This window comes from Myotis lucifugus, unplaced genomic scaffold (assembly GCF_000147115.1).
Source record: "Myotis lucifugus unplaced genomic scaffold, Myoluc2.0 scaffold_451, whole genome shotgun sequence".
In the NCBI taxonomy this organism is placed as follows: Eukaryota; Metazoa; Chordata; class Mammalia; order Chiroptera; family Vespertilionidae; genus Myotis; species Myotis lucifugus.
This window is the reverse complement of record NW_005871499.1, coordinates 656,429-679,216: the sequence shown is the minus strand read 5'-3', so window position 1 is coordinate 679,216 and position 22,788 is coordinate 656,429. Positions and strand designations below refer to the sequence as shown.

At 42.5% G+C, this 22,788-nt stretch overlaps 1 protein-coding gene across 1 annotated transcript in view; it reads left to right on the top strand.

Moving 5' to 3' along the window:
• The window catches only part of SSPN (sarcospan), a 35,395-nt gene extending 16,447 nt beyond the window's left edge, over nucleotides 1–18,948 (top strand). Inside the window, exons 2-3 of the mRNA XM_006102992.3 lie at nucleotides 9,186–9,272; nucleotides 15,926–18,948. Of these exons, the coding sequence (XP_006103054.1) occupies nucleotides 9,186–9,272; nucleotides 15,926–16,291 (453 nt within the window). The 3' untranslated portion in view covers nucleotides 16,292–18,948. The remainder of the gene's footprint in view (nucleotides 1–9,185; nucleotides 9,273–15,925) is intronic.
• Nucleotides 18,949–22,788: the final 3,840 nt, after the last annotated feature.

Below are 22,788 nucleotides of genomic sequence, written 5' to 3'. Positions count from 1 at the left end.
ATATGCTGTCTTATGTAATCCTCACAGCGATTTATTGTTATCATGCCACTGATGATGAAAGTGAGTCTCAGAGAGTTTAACTTGTCCAAAGCCAAAAGCTGAAAGTGGTGGAGGTGGGTTTTGAACCCAGGTCTGTCAGATCGAGAGCTAAGATATATTGCTTCAGGCTCTGTCTTTTGGGATGCGGCCCATTTTGCTGTAAAACTTTATATAGTGTCTCTCTTTTGCCCCTTCTCTGGGGCAGGTATGTTATCTTTTATGGCACCTCTGAGATCATAGATAACTTATAGTGGATACGTGTTGTTAAAATAACAGAACCAGCAAGGCTCTCCTAAGAAACAATCATGAGTCCACCATCTTATTTTTTTAAATATATTTTTATTGATTTCAGAGAGCAAAGGAGAGGGACAGAGAGAAAGAAACATCAATGATGAGAGAGTATCATTGATTGGCTGCTTCCTGTATGTCTCCTACTGAGGATTGAGCCCTCAACCTGGGCATGTGCTCTGACTGGAATCGAACCCGGGACCCTTCAGTCCACAGGCTGACACTCTATACACTGAGCCAAACTGGCTAGGGCCACCATATTTTTTTTAAGGTGTTGCTGGGCATTACCAATCCATTTCTTAAGAGAAATATATCACTTTAAAGACTTATTGTTTGTAGTTTCCTAATTACTATATATCATATTTATGGGGGAAAAGAAGCTATGATGATAAAAGCCATGTTCTCCATAGCCTTTCTCAACAACTTACATACATCGTCTCATATGTTTACTAGAGGCCTGATGCATGAAATTTGTGCAAGAGCAGGCCTTCCTTCCCCTGGCTGCTGGCAGGCACCTGGGACCCAGGCTTCCCTTGAAGCCCCAGCTTTGTCTGGAAGGACGTCTGGTCTAATTAGCATATTATGCTTATTATAGATGATCTGCCTCTCCACTTTAAAGCATTGGCCCTATGGAGGAAGTGATTTTTGTCTCTTCTGTTCACTGTAGTATCTCCAGAGCTGCAAAGAGTACCTGGCATGTTGTGGTAGGTACATAATGAATATTTGTTAAATGAACAGAATGAGATTATTCCTAAGATGTGATAGAGGCCTACACTTACATGTATTACTTATTTCAGCTCAAACTTACATGTATTACTTATTTCAGCACAGTTTGAGGTCATATGAAGTGGAAAAAATAATGCCCACTATAATTCCAGGCACATTATTTATGATCCTTAAAACAAATTATAAGCTAAGTATTGTTTTCTCCATTTTATATATGAAGAGACTGGGTCTCCAAGACTGTGTCCACCTTCATGCAGCTTAGACACTTGTTTGGACCTCAAGGACTGTTCTTTCCACTCTGTCTCAGGAGTGGGCTTCAAGCCACTCAGCACAGGAGAGGAGCAGATGATGGAATGTTCTCCAAGCCTCTGCAGTTCTCACTTCACTCACAGTGCTGTCAGAATCCCACCAGGGAAGCAGCCAGGCCATGCAATGGTTAGGAGGTAGGCTCTGTGCTTTGACAGGTACAGCTGTCAGCTCTGTATTTGCTATGAGATCTTAAGAGCATAAAACCTTTCTGAGTTTTAGTTTCCTCACCTACAAAATGGGGTGAATAATAGCAACTACCTTATAGGATTGATGTGAATGCCAAATGGGATACTCTGCAGAGTGCTTCGTTTAATTCCTGGCATATACAGCAGTCCCCCTTGTCTGTGGCTTCACTTGCCATGGTTCCAGTTACCCATGGGCAATGCCATTCTGAAAATATTCTGTGTAAAATCCCCCAAATAAACAATTCGTACGTTTTAAATTGGGTGCTGTGCTGAAGAGAATGATGAAATCTCGTGCTGTTGTACTCCATTCTGCCTGGGACGTGAATCATCCCTTTGTCCAGCGTTTCCATGCTGCGGACACTCCCCACCCATTAGTCACTTAGGAGCTGTCTGGGTTATCAGATTGACTGTTGTGGTATTGCATTACTTGTGTACAAGTGACCCTTATTTTACTTAATAATGGCCCCAAAACACAAGAGTAGTGATGCTGGCAGTTCAAATATGCCAAAGAGAAGCGATAATTCCTTTAAAGTGAAAACATGAAAGTTCTTAATAAGGGAAGAAAAAAATCATATGCTGAGGTTGCTGTGATCTACAGTAAGAACAAATCTTCTATCCATGAAATTGTGAAGGAAAGAGAAATTCATGCTAGTTGGCTGAGAGAGAGGGAGAGAGAGAGGAGAGAAGGGAGAGAGAGACCACATTCACAGAACTATTATTACAGTATATTGTTTAATTGTTCTATTGTATTATTAGTTATTATTGTTCATTTCTTACTGTGCATAATTTACAAATTAAACTTTACAAAGTATGCATGTATAGGAAAAGACATGGTATATATAGGGTATGGTGCTATCTACAGTTTCAGGCATTCAGTGGGGGTCTTGGAAGGAATCCCCTATGGATACAAATTACAAACTATAATTTGTAATTACAAACCAATCTCACATGGCAACCAGATGCTTCTGTAAGAGAAGGGCCTCAGAGGAGGCAGAAAATGTGGTGGAGGTGCAGAAGTGTGCTAGAAGATCTCTGATGAGTTTGTGAAAGCCGATTGTGCACATCTCTTCCTGACTCTGTGAGCAGTGACTTCACGTTGGTAGCTTGGAATCAGCCACAACACAGATATCAGCCCCTGCCCCTGCAGCTGCTGGTTAAACATTTCCCAGCATGCCGTTTTGGAGGTATTGCTTTGCTTTGACTCTGGGTGGAGTGAGCCATGCCTGTCAGCTATAGCAGAGTGTCACATCACACACACCAACTGATGACGAGAGAGGCTTCCCAAACCAGCAACCAGACACATGGAGGCTACAGGCTCTGAAACGAGGTCATATTTAAGTAGCAATGAAGACACAGAATTCCCCTCCATTTTAAGGACTCCCACAATGGCAAAGACTAAATTTCTTGATGGGGAAACTATTATTGTTACATCTTGTTATTATAATCAACTCTTCCATAGGAAACTCCACTAGTCAGTGAATCACTCTAGACCCGTGGTCGGCAAACTGCGGCTCGAGAGCCACATGCGGCTCTTTGGCCCCTTGAGTGTGGCTCTTCCTACGCCTTAGGAGTACCCTAATTAAGTTAATAACAATGTACCTACCTATATAGTTTAAGTTTAAAAAATTTGGCTCTCAAAAGAAATTTCAATCGTTGTACTGTTGATATTTGGCTCTGTTGACTAATGAGTTTGCCAACCACTGCTCTAGACCCCTACCCATTCCGATAGACCTCACACCAGCTGTCAGCGTTTAGGAGACTGTTTTTCGCTTAGACTAGTGGTTCTCAGAGCGTGGCCTCATGACCAGCAGCATCAGCATTACCCAAGAATTTGTTAGAAATGCAAATTCTAGGTGCCCAGCCCAGACCTACTGGATCAGAAATCCTGGGGACAGGGCCAGTTTGTACCAGGCCCTTCAAGTGTTTCCCAATCAGGGGCCTAGACTTTGTCTTGCCATCAGGCAGTGGCAATGAGAATCCAGTAAAAAATGCTTAAGTTATGCTAAAATATTCTCTCCCAGCCTTCTGAAATCTTGATCCAATATGCATCCTTTAATAGATCCTCATGAAATGTTCTTTTGTACATTGTTTAAATCTCTAACACACTGTGTGCTAATCAGCAGTTCTCCTGAGTGAGCCTGCATTCAGTTGACAGCTTGCAATAGAGTTATGGTTTCTTGAAAATGATTTCTAATATTCTAGCTTAAATTTTATTGAACAGATGAAAATCCATAGGAATGCTCTTGAGAAATATCCAGAGGAACATTTACAGTTCCGCTGTATCTCTGTTCATCAGTGGGCTGTGCAAACATGAGAAGGGAGTTCATCTTGTTAGTATATTGACTGAGTGAAAACACTTTAAATACAAAGATGAAAAGTTCATTAACTTACAGAAACAGAGTCACATTTCAGGTACATGCATGGCAGGGAGGGGGGTGGTGAAGAAAAAAAGGAGAGAAACCTTCAAAGGCGTTTGACCAGGGAAGGTTGTATTCCCCAGATAGCCCTGTCAAGCAGCTCTGTCGACAATGAAAAGGAGAAAACAAATAAATTGGAGGTTGTGTGAATGTCACAAGACCAGAATATAAATACATAAGACACCGAGAGAAGTAAATACCACAAAATATCACATAGTGTTTTAGGGTGATACCTTCTAGCTTGGCCAAAATGAGAAAGAAAAAATAATATGTAGGTAAATCTCCATCACAGTGGTCCAGCATTCACCTTTTGCTCATAGTGCCAACCTTCAAAAAGACACCGCTGTATAACAAAAACAAAGACAAGATCCGGTGTGTGACAAGACTCAGGGCTCAGACATCTAGCGATGGGTTTAACATTCAGAGAACATTTCAGCCCTGTTAACTTTCTAACTCGCAGGAGAGAATGCAGTCTTCCCTCTGAGCAGACAAAGAATATCTTTAGACAGGAAGCAGAATTCAAGACTTAGTTCTTCTTTTCACCCTAAACAAATTGTAGAAACGTGCATCCCAAAATGGGTTGAAAATGATGGTGATTGTCATTTTCTCTTTTCTATTAAAAAGCACTTCAAGCTTTTCTTAGCAACATAACTATCCATCTGGTCAGGAACTAAATCTCAGGAAGCTCTTAAAGGCTAGCGGCCCTTCCTTCAGCACTGGTTTTCCTGATGTCACCCAGTTCGTATATGGCTTTGCGATCAGTGACACCACCTGTCTGCCCCAGGCCTGGCCCAACAAATGCCTTCTTGAAAACCTTACATAACTGCCTTTTTCCTGTTCTACGGGCCTCACGCACCATATCGAATGGAAGCCCTGGCCCAGAATCCAGGAATGTTGTTCCAGATAGGGCTGGCGGGTCTCACTGCTCATTACCGTGAGCTCCCCCTCCCCTGCCTGGGAAGCCAGAACACTCTGTCTCCCTGGTGCGCCCACGTCCTGCCAGCTCAGGAAACAAGACCCTCAGTGTGGCGCGAGAAATCTGGTTTCCTCCTCACGGCCATAAAGACTTCATTTTTAAGTATTTAATAAATAAAGAGGTGATGTTTTATCATGCAAAGCTGTAGGTAAGAAAATGAAATACCACCTCCTATATCAGTGATGGCGAACCTATGACACGCGTGTCAGAGGTGACATGCAAACTCATTTTTTTGGTTGATTTTTCTTTGTTAAATGAAATTTAAATATATAAAATATCAAAAATATAAATCTTTGTTTTACTATGGTTGCAAATATCAAAAAATTTCTATATGTGACACGGCACCAGAGTTAAGTTACGGTTTTTCAAAATGCTGACACGCCGAGCTCAAAAGGTTCTCCATCACTGTCCTATATCCTATTGAGCCCTATCAGAAGGCCAAGAAATTCTAGTATGTTGAATTAATCAGACTTTATAGCAAATATCATATACAAAGACCTAGAAGTGAAACTTTAAAAAATCCAAAAGGAGCCTTGGCTGGTGTGGCTCAGTTGGTTGAGCATCATCCCATGTACCTAAAGGTCAGCTGGTTCAATTCCTAGTCAGGGTACATGCCCAGTTACAGGTGTGGGAGGCAACCTATCTATGTTTCTCTCTCAATCTATGTTTCTCTCCCTCTCCCTCTCTATCTCTAAAATTGATACATAACATATTTAAAAATAATAAAATAAAAATCTAAAAGGATGATCAGTTTCATAATATTTAGACATGTCATGATGTACAACCATGATTACAAGAAGTGTATTTGAGGTGCTTTCTGTTCAAAAGAGTTAAAGGTTCTCCATAACTGGGTAACTCCCTTGGCCCTTTCTGTTTTTACTGGACTCTCTCTGGATGGTGCAGCATTTCTGATGATTTCTGCTGCTTTCCGAATGCTGATGACTAACAAATGCTTGTCTCCAGCACACATGGGTCCACAGTTCTGGACCCATGTGGCTGAGCTTTGAGTCCATGTGGCATCATCATTTCCCATTCCCAGTCTGCTCCTCCGCTTGTATCTCATGACTTACTAAATTTCAACACCAGCCACGTGGCAGCTCAAGTCAGGTAGCCAGCACCCGCCTGACCCCTCCCTGTCCTTCAGCCCTCACATCTAGTCAGTCCTTAGAGCCTATGTATTCTGCTTCCTGCCTGTCACTCAAGCACACCCACTCTCTATCCCCATTGCTACCCGAGCTCAGGAACTCATCATTTCTCCAGAGATGAACAGCCTCTTAGCAGGTCTTCTTCTCCCAATCCATTCTTCTCAGCCAGAAGGACCATTTTAAAAGTCAGAGTTGATCATATCCTTTCTCTGCTTCAAATGAACTAACAGTCCTTTGTGTCCTACTTCCTGTCCATCTCTGTGAGCACATTTTTGCTGTCTCTTCTCTTATCCTCTGAACTGGAGCTGTCGGAGTCTTTGCATGTTTGTTCTGTGTTTCTCCATGCTTTTGCATCTGTAACTACTCCCTCTACTCTTCCTCACCTCCTTCTCCCAGCTAATTTCTTCTTATCCTTCAAAACCCATCTTCCTCCTGGGAGCTTCCCCAAGTTATCCTTGGGTTAATCACCCCTTCGGTATATCCCAGCAAACAGGGTCCTAGTACTCACACAGTATTGTGACTTTATTCTCCTCTCTTTTCCCACGGGGCTGAAAAGCTCATCGAAGGCTGAGACTGTCTTTTCACCTCAGGTCCCAGAGCTGTGCACAGGGCCTGGCTACTGCACGTCCTCAAAAAAACTTCAGTCTATCAATTAAGTGAAGTCCTCTGCAATGAGGTCATACGCTCCTGTGCAACCTCTTGCTGGAAACCAGCCTAGGTTAAGGCTATGAAGTAGATCCTACTGAAGTGGGAAAATGTGTTCAAACAAGGAACAGAGTCAGATTTCTAAGATGCTACTCAGTGAGACTGATTATTGGAATGTGTCTCTCGTAAACACAAAGAAGCAATCTTGACAATTGCCAACTTTCGTACAGCAGCCTCGAGGGACAAAGTCAGATATGTGGGAGAGAGCCTGACCATGTGCACCTACAGACAGACACTAACAGGGAGCATAGGCTCGCGCTTAGGGATTTAACAATCCCCGTCGAAGTGGGTTTAGAAGCCTCCATCTTGTTCGTTGCTAATAAACAAAAGGGGATCTTTTCCCCATTGTTTCTGTTCTGTAAATTCTTAATGTGAGAATACATAGTAGGCCTTTCCAGTCCTTATCAAACGTATACCTCATTTAGATATATGTTTAAAATGAGTTTTGAGAAAGAACTTCATCCCTGGCTTGAAAGCATCACCCACGATGTGGGCTACGCAAACAACTTCAGTCATAATTTCCAAATCTTCCAGTCCGCTGCTGGAAACCTGCCTCTGTGGTCCTGTCTGTTTTGCTTTCTACCTGGACTTCTCCAGTCCATACCATGCTCACATACTTTAAGTATGAGTCTCTCCACTAGGCATGTTATCTACTGCTGTTAAGCCATGCAGCTAGTCCTAATGATGGAAAACCTTGCAAATGCCTCTACTACAGAGGCTTGGCGTTTGGCCTCACGGCCCAGTAGAAACTCAAACAGCTCTCAACTTGGGAACCCATGAGGGCACAAGAAACTTAATGAATTTGTAATCAAAGGGTGAATAGGATAGAGGTGTTACCTTAAAATGCTATGTTGGCTTGTAAGTCAACAACTCTGCCTCCCTAGCAGGAATGGTCCAGGGTTTGAGGAGGCCCTAAGGGCAGGAATTATGAATATCACCGAACTAGTTATTTGATGACTTGCTAGGTGACTCTCAGTCACCCTTCCAACATCTGTCTCTAGGAAAATTGTACTTACCAGAAAATGCAGTACTGCTGCTTACATTTTCCATCTTAAAGTAGAACTTAGCAACATTTTAGGGTTTCCAAAATTGAGTGTGAAGAGATATGCATTGATTAGAAACTCTAAAATATAGTTTCAAAAGCTCCAGTAACAAGAAAATCTGGTTTGACTAACCAGTTGAGTATCTTTTTTTCCTCAAAATTGCCATTCCTCCTGCCAACCATCTTCCATCCAGGCACATCCCCTCTCTCTCCATCACTGACACTCAAGAGCTTGGAAGTCGCTCCGTTTCTCCCTCTCCAGGGTCCTCCCTGACATGCGATAGTCAAGATGTACAGCTTCTGCTTTTGCTACATTTTTCCTTTCCACCTCTTTCTCTGACTTTGCCTGCCACCCTCTGAGCCCTGGCCCACCTGGCATATTAATCTTGCTTCGATTAGTAAAATAATATCCTGATGTTCTCACTGCTAACCCACTTGACATGACACCACTGCTTATTTTCCTAAAACATGTCTTGAATCATGTCATTCTCCTGCTCAAAAGTTTTCAAGGGAGCCCCACTGCTTACTAAATTAATCTTACAACACCAGATTTTTTAACCTACCTTTTGTGATGGTTCCATGTTTTAGTCTTTTATTTTTTTCCAGGGAGCTCTATATATTTGTTATTTCAACTTTGGGTACATATTGGCTGTTCTTTCCGCATAATTTGTGAGATCCCGCCTCTGTACTATTGCTCATGCTGTTTCACTCCAGCTACCTGGTTCAAGTGCTGGTTCCATTATTGACTAGCTTTGTGCTTCTGTGTCTTTGTTTATGATAGGACGATTAGCACCTAGTTAAGAGGGGATTGTGATAATGCTGTGAAGAAACCCATACAAAGCGCTTAGGAGAGACCCAGCACAAAGTCAGTATTCAGTAAGTGCTAGTGACCATGATTATGATCATCCCTTTCAAGGCCCATTTCAAACCTACCTCTTTAGTGACGCCTTTTCGAATTGCCCAACTCAATGTTATTTTTTCCTCTTTTTGTCCATCTCTGGACAAAAAGCATCTGACATATAATGCCCTGCTCCAGAATAGTGTGTCACTTATCTTGGCCTGGATTGGACTGGACACTTACTGAGGTTGAGGAACTTTTATTCATCATTGGATACTCTGAAGGACTTTGTATAGCACCAGACTCATCAAAAGGACTTAATAAATCCTGGCTAAACTGATTTTACTATTTTAAAAACTCAATTCCACAAGCTGAGAAAAATAGCAAGTAAAGATAAGTAAATGAAATGCACACCTGGCTCAGAAGGACGTTTCTGGTGGAAGACACTGCGATTGATGCTGTTAGAATGCACGGCTCGCCCTGATAACATCCTTTCTCCCTGTTTTCCATTGCAGGTCTGCTTAGTGGCCTATCTTGGTTTGTTTATGCTTTGTGTCTCCTATCAAGTTGACGAACAGACATGTATCCAGTTTGTTATGAAAGTAAGTTGTCATTTTTCTTTTCCTTTTATTGTCACATAGAAAGAAACCCAAGTACAAAATAAAGGAGTGCTTTTTAAGGGGTTGCATATCTGATTATCCCAGAAATTGCATTTTTAGGCAGGCCAAAAAATGTTTTAGGAGGGCATTGATCCAGACTCCAAATGTAATGCTAATTTTTTGTAAGTCGTAATTTCCATGAACTGGGTTGGCATATGAAGTCTGTCTTTCAGTGCCCTTAAAAGGAATATTGAAAATTCACCAGTTCCACAAAACACTTTTGCCAGGGAAAAGATGCCCATATCAGTGCCCACTTCCATATCTTGGGGGTTATTTCCAATGTTTTAATAACAAAGCCGTCTAAGTGTATTTCCTCTTGTAGGCAGAATCACTAAAACAGAAAAAGTACATTGGGTGCATCCAAATGATCTGTGCCAAGAGTCTGGGGGCAAAGGAGACAGGGAGTTGGGATGTGCACGGTTTAGCAAGTATGTGTGTGTCTTACATGCGCATGTAGTTTTTCTCTGTTAGAGACAGTGTGCTCGGTTGGAGCCGGTTCAAATACCCGGCATTTCCACTGCACATCGAATCTACTCTAAAGGGAAACATACACACACCCTTTCAGAGTTGAGGAAGATAAACACCCAACTCAGCAACCAGAGTGAGTAGAAACCCAATCCCTACATTTTCTTTCAACTGCTATAGCAGAGCACAAAAAAGCTTTCTGTAATTTTTTTGGTCCACTCACATCGCGTTTACTTTTCTTCTACAAGAAAATACATAAAAACGGGATACTCCTTTGTTCACTAAAACAAGAAAGCATAAGGCATAAGAGTAAGTTAACTATATTATGTGGAAATTACAAAGGTGCAGAAAATAAGATGATAGTATATTCTAGTATAATTGGTGCTGTTGGCATAAAAAAAGCAGTGTGTTGATATATATGTACATATATAATGTTGAAAAGAGTAGTTATTTGAGTAAAAAAGTTCACATCATATTAACTGCAAAAACAGGCCACACAAAATGTACAGCATGATCCTACAGAAAGAAATGAGCTCTTATGTGCTTAAAAAAATTGTTGTCTGTGAGTGGTGGGGTGATAGCTGCATTTTTGTAGTTTTTTCTCTAATTTTGAAATGTCCTCCAGTTAGACATCACTTTTTTAATTAAAAAATGTAATGGATGTTATTTAAAAAAATCTTGGTGGATATGCCTACAATTAGAAATTTTACTTTTTCTGAAGGTGTTCCTTAAAAGAAGGCCAGATAAAGCAGGCATCAATCCATGTTTATTTTTTTGTAAGGCAAGGCTTGGTGATGATTTAAAAAAAAAAAAAAAGCAAAAAGCCAGACAGCCTCGTAAGAAATGGCCTGTTAAATTACAGGGACTTCATCCACCAGGTAAAAAATGCTCTAACCTGGATTCATCATAGTGTGTGAAAGGCCCTCATTCCTCCCCAGATGATCCTAGAAACAGCAGAGGCAAAAGCATCAGCTTCACAGAGTCCTCCAAAGCCTTCTCAACATCTGCAGGTAAAATAAGGAGCAAGGGCAAAAAAATGTCACTGCCAATGTCAGCCAGGCTGAGAATCCCCCACTAGGAACCTCTCATTAGCTGTCTTTTTCCCCCACCTGTGACAGACACTGACAAACACTGAGGCCCTTTTCTCCTGCAGGTGACCTTTAGTGATGCTTCCTGCCAGCTCTCTAAGATGCCTGCTATCTTATCTTCAGTTAGAAAACGAACTTCAGTCAATCTCAAGGTTTTCCAAAGCCACAACAGGTTACAGCAGAATTCCCTTGTGCTTCTCCCACTATTTGGTGGGGGATGGGGGAAGGAATGACATACATCTTTCCTGTGGTGTTTCTCACTGGCATAACCACATTTTAGTGCCCCCCGCATTGAAACCCAGGCCTTAGCTTTGAGAATGTATTTCCTCCTATTGAAGACCCCGGTGCCTTGGTGTAGCCTGCACACCCGCAAACACACACACACACACACACACACACACACTTTTTTAAAGATACAATAGCCACGGAGCTTGTCTTTTCGTCTCAAGCTGGTACAGTCTTCTCCAGAGGCCCTTTGGCACACCCTGGATGCCACCATCATGTTCTTTCTTTCTCCCACGGGCCCCTGGGCTTGGCAGGCCATTCCCTCGTGGACTGGGCCTCCTGCGGTTCCTGGTGGCCGGCTTTCTAGGGGCTCACCTTGAGGATTTTCAGAAACATGTCTGATTCATGTGCTTGCAGGAGCTCGGCGGGCCACATTCCCACAAGGGCGTTTAAGGCGCAATTGCCTCCTGCCCTCATCCAGGAGGCCCCTGGGCTGCAGCTGCCGCCTCCTGTGCAGCATGCTGTAGAGGGGCCTTCCCATGCCTGCCACCCGGGAAGCTAATTAAAACGAAGCCCAAACTCCCTCTTCACGTCGTTCCCAAACGTTGAAGCTGCAGCCGGGTACCAATTAGAGGCAGCAGCGCGAGGAGCCGCGCAGGGGGCTGGGTTACATAAGCGCCCAGGGCCACCGCGCCTCCATCCCGCCCGCTGCCCAGCGCCAGACGCACACCCGCAGACTAATGCGTCCCCAGCAGGGGGCTTTTAGCAAAAGGTATTTGCTCGCATTCCCGAGGTCATCGTAAACACTTTCATTGATAGTTGATTCCTGCCGGGTAGGTAAAACAAGCCACTTGATTTTAAACTACAGATTCTAACCCAGAAGCATGTTGCTGTCAGATGAGCTAAAGCCGCGAAGGAAAAATGCCACAGCGCTGCAGATGTAGCCCGCAGGCTTTGGGGGATCAAGTATACATTTATGTTTTAAGATGGATAAGAAACTTGATGCTGTGGCTCACTCCTGTTTGTTTACTTGGCCGGATGCTTTCACGGAGTGGGAGAAGCAGAATTCCAATGTGTGAGGTGTGCACCGCTGACCAGGGTTTGTGCTCTCCCAGGCTGCGAGCACATTTGAGATGCTCAATTAAAACTGAGCAATCTCCGTGTTTAAATGTTTACATTCTTTCTATAAGCTCAGTTTGCACTGTTCCTCCCACACCGCAGAGAATAAGACAAAGCCAGTAGAGTTGATGGCCCAAGAGTCCTGAGATCTGACAGCTGTTTACATCTCTACTAATTTGTTTATTTCTTTCACAAATACTTAAATAGTGCTACTATGCACCAGACACTGTTCTAAGCCCTTTGCAGATACCAGCTCTTTTGATCCTTATAATAATCCTGTGAAGTTATTATGATCATCATTCCAAGTTTACAAAGGAAGAAACCGAGGTACACCTGGGATTGTTTAATGTGAGGGGAGAACCGGGGTTTGAACTCAGGCAGTTTGGTGCCCTGGTCCATGCTCCTAGCCATCACCAAGTACTGCTGTACTGTGTTGGCTGCATTGGAAAGGCAGCCACAATGGGCATGCACACACACACAACATGGCCAGCATAATTTAATTTGGCTCTTGGCACCAAGAATTTTAAGTCAGTCATCAAGCCTGAATATTCTAGAACAACCCAGAATATTTCAAATATTCTGCCCCAATGATCCCTCAAAATAAACCTGCACTTTTTTAGCCTAAGAGTGCCAGGGATGGGAGGAAATATGGCCACTGAAAATCTTGGGGATAGGACCAAGGCAATGGCATTTAATAACACAAATTAACTATTTCCTTCTTAAATTTTGTGAGGTGCCATTTTGTATTTATCTGGCTCCCTTTCTCCAAGGGAGAATAAATGTGTTGAGTATAAATTACTCTTGTTATATGCCTGAGATGTAAGATGTTTCAATAAACTGTTTCACAGGTGAAGAAACATGGATTATTTTTGATAATCCTTCAAATGATTTGAAAACTAGAAATAGTGTGCATGGTTAAGATAGCTTTGATGAGAGGATCCAACGAATTCATGCAATCCTTGGCTGTCCATTTTAAGACAAAATGGTATTAACCAGTTCCACTGTCTTCCTGTTAAGTGTACAATCAAGTGTACAATCAAGGCAAACCAGATGTACAGTCAAGCTGCCAGGCACAGCAGACACATGCTTAGGGCACCAGCAACTACATGTGCATCCATGCATGTACACACACACACACACACACACACACACACACCACTCAGAGTAAAAATAACATTTTAAATAGTCTATTTTTTAAAAAATATGTTTTTATTGATTTTAGAGAGAGAGAAAGGGAGAGGGGGGAGAGAAAAAGAAACATCGATGTGAGAGAGAAACTTCTATTGGCTGCTTCCTGCGTGCCTCGTAATGGGGACAGATCCCACAACCTGGGCATGTGCCTTGATTGGGGAATCAAACCAGCAGCCTTTTGGTACATGGGACGATGTTCAACCAACTGAGCCACACTGGCCAGAGCTAAATATTCTGTCTTTAAGACTTAGAAACGTTTGAAATTGTTAATGTGTGGAAAAATCACTCATTTGAAGGACTTTTGTACACATATTTTATAATCATAGATATATGTTTTTATTTGAATTACATATAGTTGGAGGTGGGGGAGGGCATAATCTTTTCAGAGCTACTTTATCCTGAACCTAGACATGATTGGAACTAAGTTTACTTTGGGGAGTTCACATTCACCGGAACTGCTCCTTGTAAGGAGCAACTTTTAACTATCCTATATAATAAAAGCCTAGGTGGCATCGCACAAAGTTGTCACAAGATGGCCACCACAAGATGGCTGGCAGGGGAGGGCAGTTGGGGGGGGGACCAAGCCTGCAGGGAGGGCAGTTAGGGGCAACCAGGCCAGCAGGGGAGGGCAGTTAGGGGCAACCAGGTCAGCAGGGGAGGGCAGTTAGGGGCAACCAGGCCGGCAGGGGAGGGCTGTTGGGGATGACCAGGCCAGCAGGGGAGGGCAGTGGGGGGAAGGAGGGATCAAGCCTGCAGGGGAGGGCAGTTAGGGGCAACCAGGCCGGCAGGTGAGGGCAGTTGGAGGCCATCAGGCTGGCAGGGGAGGGCAGTTGGGGGTGAGATCAGGCCTGCAGGGGAGAGCAGTTGGGGGTGACTAGGCCTGCAAGGCATGGCAGTTGGGGGCAATCAGGCCAGAAGGGGAGAGCAGTTGGGGGTGATCAGGCCAGCAGGGGAGCAGGCAGAAGTGGTTAGGGGCAAGCAGGCAGGCAGGAAGATAAGCGGTTAGGAGCCAGCAGTCCTGGATTGTGAGAGGGGTGTCCAATTGCAGGTTTAGGCCCGTGTGGGATCAGGCCTAAACCAGCAGTCGGACATCCCCCAATAGGTCCCAGATTGGAGATCCCCCAATAGGTCCCAGATTGGAGAGGGTGCAGGCCGGGCTGAGGGACACCCTCCCATGCATGAATTTCTTGCACCAGGCCTCTTGTCTATATATATAAAAGCCTAAGTGACCGTCTGACGGTTTGACCTATGATGTGCAATGACCACCAGGGGGCAAACACTCAATGCAGGAGCTGCCTAGCTGTGGTGACTTGGGAGCTGCGGTTCTCTGGTGACCCACCCAGAACTATAGAGGAGGGAGCCTGATTCTGGGGTGTGTCACCCAAGAACTGCCCTCTTGCAATCCAGGACCCCTCACGGGATGTCAGAGAGCTGGTTTTAGCCCGATCCCCACAGGCCAGGCTGAGGGACCTCACCGGTGACAAATCCGTGCACCGGGCCTCTAGTAGTAATATAAATCTTGCACTCTGTTGAATATACTAGTCCCAAAGGCTAGGGACTCTTTTCCTTATTTAGAACCTTGATAGACAGGACCATTTAGAGAAATGTGTCCAGTTAATGAGATCAATCACGAGAACATTTCTTGTTCTGTAAAATGGTTTCTATTGTGGCCATGTCAATGAGCACTCACAGTTTTGACCAAAATACTTTAGGTGTAAGCTAAATGTTTGAATTGTTCAGACATTCTAGGTTTCTTTAGCAGCAGAGTTAGAGCTTTAACCTGACGTTTCCATTCCAAGGCTAACATGTAGGTCGACAATGTTCAACCTTGGTGGCGGGGGGAAGGTTTAGACTTTTTTTTCATGCTCAGGAACTACATAGTTGGATCTGGGATGAGACTTGTAGGTGATAAAGCTGACATCAAGTCACCTGCCATATTTTTTTTTTCTCCCAGCAACTGCTTATTGGGGATCCTGCTATTCCTGGACACAGTTTGGCAATTACTGCATCAAACATAATCTTTTCTGTTAACCTGTGTTGCTAGTTCACCAATTATTGCCAATTTTGGCCAACACAGAATTTACATTGCAGAAATTTGTTCTTTACTTTCTTGTCTTGTTTCAATTGTTACATCAGCAGTTCTTGAGGTCAAAACAAGCACAGCATGCCGTTTAGAGATGCCTCTTGTGTCTGGGATTCATCGAAGCTGCTTGCTACATCCACACACAAACATCCACAGTCAAGCTAATATCCTCAGCTCCGTTCATGGATAGCGCCCAACATCTGTATGACAAATGAAAATATGATGAGCATTTAAGGATTGCTCACTGACAAATGTGGAGCCACTTCCGTGTCTTGGGTACTAGTTTCTGAGGAGCGATAGCTCCTCCATCAGGGAACTTCCTGGGAGAGAAGAAAAAAAAAAACAACGGCTTTTATTCATTAGCTTTCTCAGGAGCCATTCAATGTACTTTGTAATCAGAAAGGTTTTCTTCTGCTTTCTTGCAGCTACTGTACTTTTTGCTGAGCGCCCTGGGCTTGATGGTCTGTGTGCTGGCCGCAGCGTTTGCTGCCCACCACTATACACGGCTCAACCGGGTTACCTGTGGGGCCACGCTCGACGCCTGCCACTGCAAAGTGCCCGCCTCCGAGCCACTCAGCAGGACCTTTGTGTACCGGGATGTGACTGACTGTACCAGCATCACTTTCACTTTCAAAGTGTTCTTACTCACCCAGATGATCCTTAACTTGGTGTGTGGCCTTGTGTGCCTATTGGCCTGCTTCGTGATGTGGAAGCACAGGTACCAGGTCTTTTATGTGGGTGACAGGATGTACTCCCTCACAACTTCCGAAGGCCAGCAGCAAAAGGTCTAACACTCTTGCTCAGAGGTGGGAGAGAGAAACAGCACACTGACTAGCTGAGGTTATAAGAGAAACAAAAGAAAAAGAAGAGAGAGTAAAAACTCTGACAATAACTAGTATTCACGGTTCTAAATGAATATTTTTATATTTTTCAGAAAATGAAAGAGCATTTCTTCAAGTTTTCTATAGTATTTTTTACAAATTCTTATGAAAAAAATGAGATCCAAATTGACGTCGGGACAGTAAAAGGACACTGAATGGGGAAAGGCTAGCATAGATTTATCTTCACAGTCTGGAGTTTATTCCTTATATTCATTTTATCCATTACTTGTATAATCTTCTTTCCTGTTAGTCTAGTTTGGAGGTGCGAATTGCCATTTCAGGCCCACATGCTCAATTTTGTAGAGTCTTTTCCAGGCCTCCTTCCTCCCACCTGGACGTCCTCACTATGCCTTGGAGAAAGGCAGGGGCCGGGGAAAGAGCTGATCGGCCAGACATCTCTATTTTCCATGGCAGAGATGTCTTCGAGGCGTGAAACAAGTTAAAGGAGCAGAATAGAAAAGAGACTTTTGCAAAAGGCTCAATAATTATGAACACCTGGGCTGGGGCAGCAGCCTTTTCTCCCCAGCTGCCTGTGTTCGGCTCTGTAAGTAGATCACTTACTAAATGCTTCAGGTGATTGTCTGCGTCTCCATAATTGAAAGTTGGTAGTAGTTGTATTCTTAATGATGTAGAAGGCTTACAATAATCACATTATGCTTCTATTCTATCATCTAAAACAAATCATTAAAACCAATTTCAAGCTAATTGTTCATTATAATTATGCTCAGAAGTCTATTTAACAAGCCCTAGCTGAACTTAGGCAGCACAGTCGGTGTTAGGAGACGTGACTCTCACAGAGAAGAGGCTTAAAGATGGTTTCTCCTGAAAGCCGCGCTTTATAAGGGAGAAAACAATTTTAATTAATAGCGCAGGTTAAATATACTCATTTAAACAAACACAAGAGCATTTGTAACAGGAATGGTTATACAAATAGCACTTTTGTGATAGGTTGTGAAGTGTCTCTCTTGGCAGCTAAGTACTTTTGAGGAAGATTGGGTAATGCCCATGTGTTTCATTCACGAAACTGTATTTGATATGCAATCCTATTATTGATTTGTATGCACAGTGAAACCTAGAGGCTAAACCGTTTGGAAGGCCTTATTTGATTGAGCATTTGCACATTGACTTGGAGGGTAGTTTTTGTTTTTAAGTAACTGACATAAAAAAGCACAAATTCCCTATGTAGAGAGACTTTTCTCTCTTAATATTGCTATTATTAAATTTGGAACAATGTCACTGTTTTAAGGAAGGAGCTCAGAATGCAAATTCATGCACCATGAATGTTACCAAGAACTTTTTCTCTTATTATGCTCTGTTGAAATTCAAGATAATAATTGAGTTCAAGTTGCCTTTCCACATTGCTTATAAACTTTACTAATTATAAAATTTTACCCTAAAAGAAAAACATTTTCCTGTTTGCCTTGGAATATAGATGAATATTTCTACTGATGGTGAGAATAGTGTTGATTTCTACACAATGTAAATACTCTGATAAGCCTGGCAGGTGTGGCTCTATGGTTGAGCATCGACCTATGAACCAGGAGGTCACAGTTCGATTCCCAGTCAGGGTACATGCCTGGTTACGGGCTAGATTCCCAGTGGGGAGCGAACAGGAGGCAACCGATCCATGATTCTTTCTCATCATTGATGCTTCTATCTCTCTCTCTCCCTTCCTCTCTGAAATTAATAAAAATATATTTGAAAAAAAATAACCAAATAAAAAGAAAAACGTTAAGTCAATTAGTTGGAGGATTATAACAATCTTTTATGTCCTCCAGATAAAACACCTGATTAACAGATGTTAAAACCTTTTTATGTATTGACTTGCTATTTGAAAATGGCCTTCTTATACACTAGCTTAGGCCAAGAAGGCACATTGGAGGGATTAGAGGATAAGACTCTGGAGCAGATGTTTGATCGCACACAAGAATTACATGGACAGAACACCAAGCATCCTGATGATGACCTGAAAAATACTTTGTGTCCTGATTCTAAAAATCTCAATAATTGAATACATTTTGATTTTGACAGTGTTCTATATAAAGAAGAAAATGACTGAGAATCTGAAATGTTGTAGGCCGTTCTTTAAAGAGTGAGAAACTAGTGCTTTAATGTTAATTCCTAAGAATTCAACACCACTGGAAGCGCACACTGAATACCTTTAACAATGTTTTATAGCAAACACTACAGAATTTTATATTCAAAAGTTAGAATTCTACACATTACTAAGGTGCTCTATGCTTTACAAGAGATTCACAGGGTATTTCAAATAGCAAAATACTTTAGCTGATGGGCTTGCTTTTTCTAAATAATGCAACCAGTAAGAACTGACATGGCAATAAGCTTGATAATAATCAGAATATTATATATATATATGGATTTTGCTATTGTGTAATTGAATCATTCTTAAACGACCAAAGAAATGAAAGTTGTAAGTTAAAAAAGGAACAAAAGGAAAAGAAAAGAAAGAAGCAAAGAAAAGATTCCTGTTCTGTGAACTCACTGTGTATTGATATGTGTAAGAACTGTGTTATGTGAATAACAAACTGCTTTGGGCTTGATTTGAAGTATTTTGAGTTTCTGTTTTGCAAATATTGAAGTTCTGATAACGGCAACAGAAAAGGAACAGACACACAGCTTTACACTTAGCAAAATGTTACATTTAAAATCTGACAGGAAGCCAAGATGGTGACTGTCTCCTCTAAACCATAAAACACTCAGATTTGTGCAGTCCTCCTCCTCTTCCACCTCCTTCAGGAGAATTAAATGAATCAAGACTTTGGAAAGAGGGGAAACAGCCTGGACTTGGCAGTACTTGAAATAGGAGGAATACAGCAGCCTAAATGTACCGACTTTGTAACCGAGCCCACTCGATCAGTCTGTGCCTTCACATGACCACCATCTGTGCCTCCCCCGCTCCATCCAAATTTGTGTAGGCAGCTCCTTGGAGCCAGGCCTAAAAATATAGTTACACTAGGCCCTAGAAACTGTAGTCAAGTCACAGGCCTAACTTTTCTCCTTCTTTGGATTAAAAGTCTATATTCTTTCTTGAGGGGTTGGTTTCTAGCTGCGCACGTCAATGTGTTTGTTCTGATGGCCAGGACCCATTATATGTGTGTTCTCTGTTCATGTCCAGGACATCAGAATCTTTTATTATTCTTACTAGAGGCCTGGTGCATGACATTCATGCACTGGGGCGGGGGGTGTTTCCCTCAGCCCTGCCTGTACCCTCTCGCAGTCGGGGACCCTGAGGGGTCCTTAGTGCAGCTGCGGAGGGGGGAGAAGCTCCCACCACCTCCACTGCACTCGCCAGCTGTGAGTCCGGCTTCTGGCTGAGTGGCTCTCCCCCTGTGGGAGCACACTGACCACCAGGGGGCAGCTCCTGCGTTGAGCATCTGCCCCCTGGTGGTTGGTGCACACCATAGTGACCAGTCGTTCAGCCGTTTGGTTAATTTGCATATTAAGGTTTTATTATATAGGATACTTCCCTTTTTGCATGCAGTGTATCTTGAATATGTTTATAGGTCTTTAGTAAAGGGTTGGGTAGAGGGTATACAAAGGAAATTCTGAGGGACAATGGTGAGCAGTATTTAAAGAAAATCATGCCCTAGCTGGTTTGGCTCAGGGGATAGACCATTGGCCTATGTACTGAAGGGTCCTGGATTTGATTCTGGTCAAGGGCACATGCCAGGGTTGTGGGCTTGATCCCCAGTAGGGGCCATGCAGGAGGCAGCTGATCAATGATTCTCTCTCATCATTGATGTTTCTATCTCTTTCCCTCTCCCTTCCTCTCTGAAATCAATTAAACACACACACACACACACACACACACACACACACACACACACATAAACATATAATAAAGAAAGAAAAAAGGAAAATCAGAAAAGAATTTAAATGGATCATACCCTATCGGGAAGTATACCTTGACCTTTTGTAGGGATTATCTCTGGCCTATTGCTATGTAGCCATACATTTCTATAAGTCATGTTGGCTCTCAGTTCTGACTATCCTCAAATAACTCTATCATTTTTTAGATGTACATTGTATATTCAGGATACTTTTAAAAAGAGCAGATGGCCCTAACTGGTTTGGCTCAGTGGATAGAGCGTCGGCCTGCGGACTCAAGGGTCCCAGGTTTGATTCCGGTCAAGGGCATGTACCTTGGTTGCGGGCACATACCCAGTAGGGGGTGTGTAGGAGGCAGCTGATCGGTGTTTCTCTCTCATCGATGTCTCTAACTCTCTATCCCTCTCCTTTCCTCTCTGTAAAAACATCAATAAAGTATATTAAAAAAAAAGAGCGGATGGCCAAGTACATTTACCCACAGTGGAAACATTATTTGGATAAAGACTCAGTGGTTCAGCCTATAAAATGAATATCTTGATTTGTTTCTTCTGATTTTCTAGTAATTTATTATCTCAAATGATTATCCCCTTCAAAAATATCGGTCTGTGCTTTGGTGCTGTGGTTTCATTCTTCCGGCATTGATGAAATAGTGATTAGAAAACACAGTTCTTACCTCTGTGTCTGAGGTGGTTGTTTTTAAAGGGGATGTGTATCATGCGGATTTTCTTTGTTAATAAAATTTTCATAATCCCTGAAGACACTGTGTTTGGATGTGCTTTAAAGTGCGGGAACATTGCATATGAACTGCTATATGTACAATCTCTCAGATTCATGTTTACTTTACAAATCTGGCTTTGGGATATAACAGAACTAATATTCATTTTGACCCCATTGTTTCAGGGACTATCTTTACTTTGGTACACTACACCTATCGTAGCAGTTAAGGTGGTAAACGCTCCCCAGGCATAGGGAGCCGGAGCTGGAAAATATCTTGCCAAAGGTACTTAGAACGCTGATCTTCATTTATATCCATTCATGCCAAGTAAAGCTTGGTCTAAAGAAAGGCATCCATGCTGAGTGTCACATGTTCCATCACAGTATACATTTACTTACATAGAAATCAGCTGGCCTAGCCCATTTCAAATCTGAACACAAGGAGTCCTTTTTACCAACTCTGAGGCTATTTAAATAGTTGATTATGCTATAAAATGCAGGGGTTCTTTTTGTTTAATTTAGTTAGAAAAGCTTGTAGAATGCAAAAGGAAAGAGAGGCTGACTTAGGACACACACTCTGAGCTGGATTTCCTATCCTGATTGTCAGGGCTGTAGGTCTTAGGGCTGGACATCTGTCACTTTCTGGCTCTGTGATTTTGGATAAACCATTTAGTCTTTCACTTCCTCTTCTGTAAAGTGGAGAAAAACATCACTGCCTCACAGCATCATGGGAAAGTTCAATGAAATGGCACTTAGCAAAGTGCCTGGCTCATGGAGGGAGCTTAATACACATTTGGTTTCTTCCTTCCTTAGCTGAGTTTTACGTACTTGTGACATTTCTCATTGATGCAAGCTCTTGTCCCCACATCCAACTAGCAAAGTAGCTCTGTTTTGCTCTTCCCTCTGTGATTTCCTTTTTATAAACCAGAAACATTAGCAAATGGGCCTCAAACAGAAATTCTGCTTTTACTGTAAGATAGCACCAGGTCTTACTGATGCTAGCTCATGGAATGGTGTGCTGGCTGGGTTTGTTGCTTTATACATCTAGATGTTTCTTGAATGCAGCTGTCTTCTCTCAGTTCTTCTCCCAGGCAGAAGTAGGAGCTGAGACCTTTCTCCTTATTTTCATATTACTTCTCATTTAATGTAACAGAAGCATGTGTAACCCCAACTTAAAAAAAACAAAACTTTTGAAATAAGCCAATCAGAGAAAGATAAATATCACATGATCTCACTCATATGTGGAATCTAATGAACAAAATAAACTGATGAACAAAATAGATCCAGAGACATAGAAGCATGGAACAGACTGTGGAATCTCAGAGGGAAGGCAGGGGAGGGTGGGTGGGTGGGAAGAGATCAACCAAAGAACTTGTATGCTTATATGCATAACCCATGGTCACTGACAATAGGGTGGCGAAGGCCTGATTGGGTGGGGGATGGGGGGCGGGGGTCTAGAAGAGGTCAGTGGGGGAAAAAGGGGACATATGTAATACTTTCAACAATAAGGATTTTTTAAAAAAGAAGTTGCTTGTTTCTGTTTCCCTGTTTTTGAAGTAGGCATTGAATTATAAAAACCCAGGATAAAAGCAGTGAAAACCTTATTGCTTTCATTGTTCAAGATCTGTGGTTGTGAATTAATCCTTAGCATGAGTTCATGCGTTAGAAAACTGCTTTAACCAAGTGTTCTAATCATTGGTGTCCATGGAGGAAATATTTACCTGTTGTTATATATTTCCTGATTGCAGTATCAGTTCTATTCTGGTGCCATTGTTTAAATGGTTCTGGAAAATGATTCTTTCATGTGGCTTATCTTTTGAGGTCGTCCATCTTCAAGTAGTGAG